The following is a 3142-nucleotide window of genomic DNA, read 5'->3' on the forward strand; positions in this document are numbered from 1 at the left end:
TGTCTTTTCCTCCAGTCCAGCACTGGAGGATCGGACAGGAGAGGGGGGGGGGAATCCTTGAGGGGGCCGTGAGTGACAGTCAAAGCTCTCTGCAGGGAAAAATTGAGAAGTGAGCGAGCGACGGTATGTGTTCACTCACTTCCCGATCTATTGAGCCGACCTGTGACAGTTTCAGTGTCACACATCGGCTAGAACTATGAGGCTGATTTTTCACTCGCCGCATAATTCTCCTGTTATACAAAGTGTTTTGTAGTCCAAATGCAGCTTCATATTTTTCTATCACAATTTAGTGCGCAACATATTTAGCGAGAAAAACTGTTACTGAATTCCAGATGTTAGGTTTATTCGGCTTAAACTGACACTGTACATCCAGAAACATTTGTTCCTTTTTGTTAGTGTTCTGATTCAGACTTGTAACCTCTTTCCAGATCGCCAGAAGGAACGCAGAAAGACGGCTTCTGAGGTTTGCTTCTGCTGTTCATCACCATCTGTGCGCTGTGAAGATTCAGAGATGGTTCCGGAGTCGTCTCATTCTTAAGAAAGCACAGATGCAAATTCACCATGTTATTTATATTCAGGTATGGCTGCCTTTTAGAGCGTCTATGTACATTGAAATGTCATAGCCGTATTGCCTCTCACTTTACTGGAAACAAGCGCATAGATATCACTATTTACAAGTCAAATTCAAGTCTTAGTTGTGAGAAGTGTTTAGGCAACCTCAGGTGTCAGACATGGGTCAGGTATGTTTCATGACGCAGAGTTAAACTTTCCTTTTGGCTGTAGGAGGTAGTCTTGCATTTATTAAAGCAGACCTATTGCATGAGGGACTGTAATACTACCAAAGACTAGCGCTACCACCCTCTACGTATTGCAGCTTTTTTCATTCAGATCTAGTCCCAACATTTTGGTGAATTTCAGATTGTTAACCTCACCTTATTTAGATGCTTACAAGTGATTTTCTTTTGCAGAGATGGTATCGGTCAAGATTACAGCGCAGGCAGTTTGTTTGCACACGCGAGAAGGTAATCTGTGTGCAGCGTTTGGTGCGGTCCTGGATACATCGCAGGAATAAGGCAGCTGTTACAATCCAGAGATGTGTGAGGGTTTTCCTCCAGAGCAAGCAGCAAGCAAAAATGGCCTGCGGGATTGTTAAATTCCAGGTAACCTCACTTTAATTAGAAACGCACAGCTCATCCGTGTCATGCGTCCTTGTAATCCACATTTAGTGTTCGGATAGCTCTCTTCCAGAGTGCGTATCTTAGAAACTGCAAAACCAGTACACAATGCTCTTCCATGAAGTCAATTTTATTCCACATGCATCTTTACAAAGAACTGCTGACATGTTCTGCTCAACAGAAACGCATCCGCGGTTGTTTTGTTCAGATGCATGTGGAATACAATTATTTTTGGAAGACCATGTGCCAGTTTTTCGGTTTCTAACCACACTTTTAATTACCTGCTATGTCACATCATAATAATGTCTGTTACATTTTAGGTGAGTTCATAAATCACATGCAGGATATATTTTGAATGGTTGGATGATAACCCTACAACGTAATTTTCTTTCTTTTATCATAAAATCTAAAAAAGTAATTTTTAAAAAAATGTAAAAAGGTTAGAATTATTATTTTTTGCTTCAGTTTCGACCTGACATATATTTATTTATTTATTTTTTATTTGAAAAATGTCATCTCCTACCGTTTTCCTTCTTAGGAGTGCGCTCTGAGTCTGTGCGTCGCCTTAATGAGACCTGCCGGCTGCATTAATATAAATGTTAAGACGAATGCAACTGCAGCCGGACTTCACGTCCTACATCCTGTTCTTCTTTTAATATGCAGTTTTGGATTCGGAGGCTCGTTGCCTCCAACACAGCCAATTAATTCATTTTGGCCAAAACTTTCTGCTGTACACATCTACTATATATTGTCATAAAAATGATCTTTTTCATGATTATAGAATATTAAAACTGTCCCGTTTGTGACTGTCAGTAATGGCTCTCTGAAGGGATTCCACACCCCCCCCCCCCCCCCCCCCGATCCTCCAGCGCTGACTGGAGGAACGGAGGGGTGGGTACAGCTGGCTCTGCCTCTAGATAAGCAGAGCCAGCAGCCAATCAGCCAGCTGGGTGGATCTCAACAGTATTGTCAGGATCCGTCCCGGCTGCGGTGGTCTCAGTATACCGCGAGCTGTAGCTTGCGATATACTGAGCTTTGGGTCACGGGAGGATGATAGTATATGTCCTCACGTGACCCTTGAGAGAAGTATGGGGAAAAACACTGACCCCATAGTTCTCTTTTTAAGGATCAGGTTCCACCTTTCCCTGTCAAAGTGCAATCTTAGACCTGTGGGTGCTTCTTGTTTTTAAGCATCATGCGACCTTCAGCATTGTGCAACCATTCCGGTTTGCGAAGCTACCACCTGATTTTCTGTTTTGATTTTCTATCTTTTACCAGGTGATCTTTAAGGTGCCCATACACTCTACTTTTGTCTTGCGAGGGTTGTAAAGTACTTTTAAAAAAACGTACGATCTGCCCATCTTGGACAGGCAGATCGTACTTGCGATCAGCGCAAGCCCGCCCCCCTGAGGGGCGGGCTTCCGATGACTGCAATGCTGAATGGGCAGTGTGCGCGTGCGCACACCGGCACGTTCGGCAGTTGTCTCTCGATCATGTTAAAAACCAGCCGAAAATGGTACGATTCTCGGCTGGTTTTCCAACATGCTCGAAATACAAAAGTCGTGCGACCGTACAGTAGGAATGGTCGCACGCCTTCCATACACTGCACGATTCTTGTACGATCGCGGGATTTCCCGCCATTCTCGTACGAGAATCGTGCAATGTATGGGCACCTTAAGGCCTCATCTGATGCCAGCTTCTGGAACTGTCTCCTTCAGGCGGCTCATTTAAGGTGCTGGCAGTCTGCCGGTTTCTACTGCTCTTTCTTAGGCCTGTTGCTGTTTTGCTCACCCCTCTGTTGGGCTGCTTTTAGACATCCCAGCAGTAAAAGAATTCCTGTGTTCCTGAATGGACGATAAACAAAATAGGATTTTTGTACTCTCCGTAAAATCTTTTCTTTGAGTCCTTTTGAGGGGCACAGATCCCTCCCATCTCTTCCCCCCCCCCCCCCCTGTCTTCTGCACAAC

At 44.4% G+C, this 3142-nt stretch overlaps 1 protein-coding gene across 1 annotated transcript in view; it reads left to right on the forward strand.

Annotated features, from left to right (window-relative positions):
- ASPM (abnormal spindle microtubule assembly) overlaps window positions 1-3142 on the forward strand; it is a 54508-nt gene that overhangs the window by 42625 nt on the left and 8741 nt on the right. The window contains exons 22-23 of the mRNA XM_018564548.1: window positions 429-578; window positions 969-1160. Of these exons, the coding sequence (XP_018420050.1) occupies window positions 429-578; window positions 969-1160 (342 nt within the window). The remainder of the gene's footprint in view (window positions 1-428; window positions 579-968; window positions 1161-3142) is intronic.

The sequence above is a fragment of the Nanorana parkeri genome, unplaced genomic scaffold (assembly GCF_000935625.1).
Source record: "Nanorana parkeri isolate BGI_ZX_2015 unplaced genomic scaffold, ASM93562v1 scaffold759, whole genome shotgun sequence".
NCBI lineage: Eukaryota > Metazoa > Chordata > Amphibia > Anura > Dicroglossidae > Nanorana > Nanorana parkeri.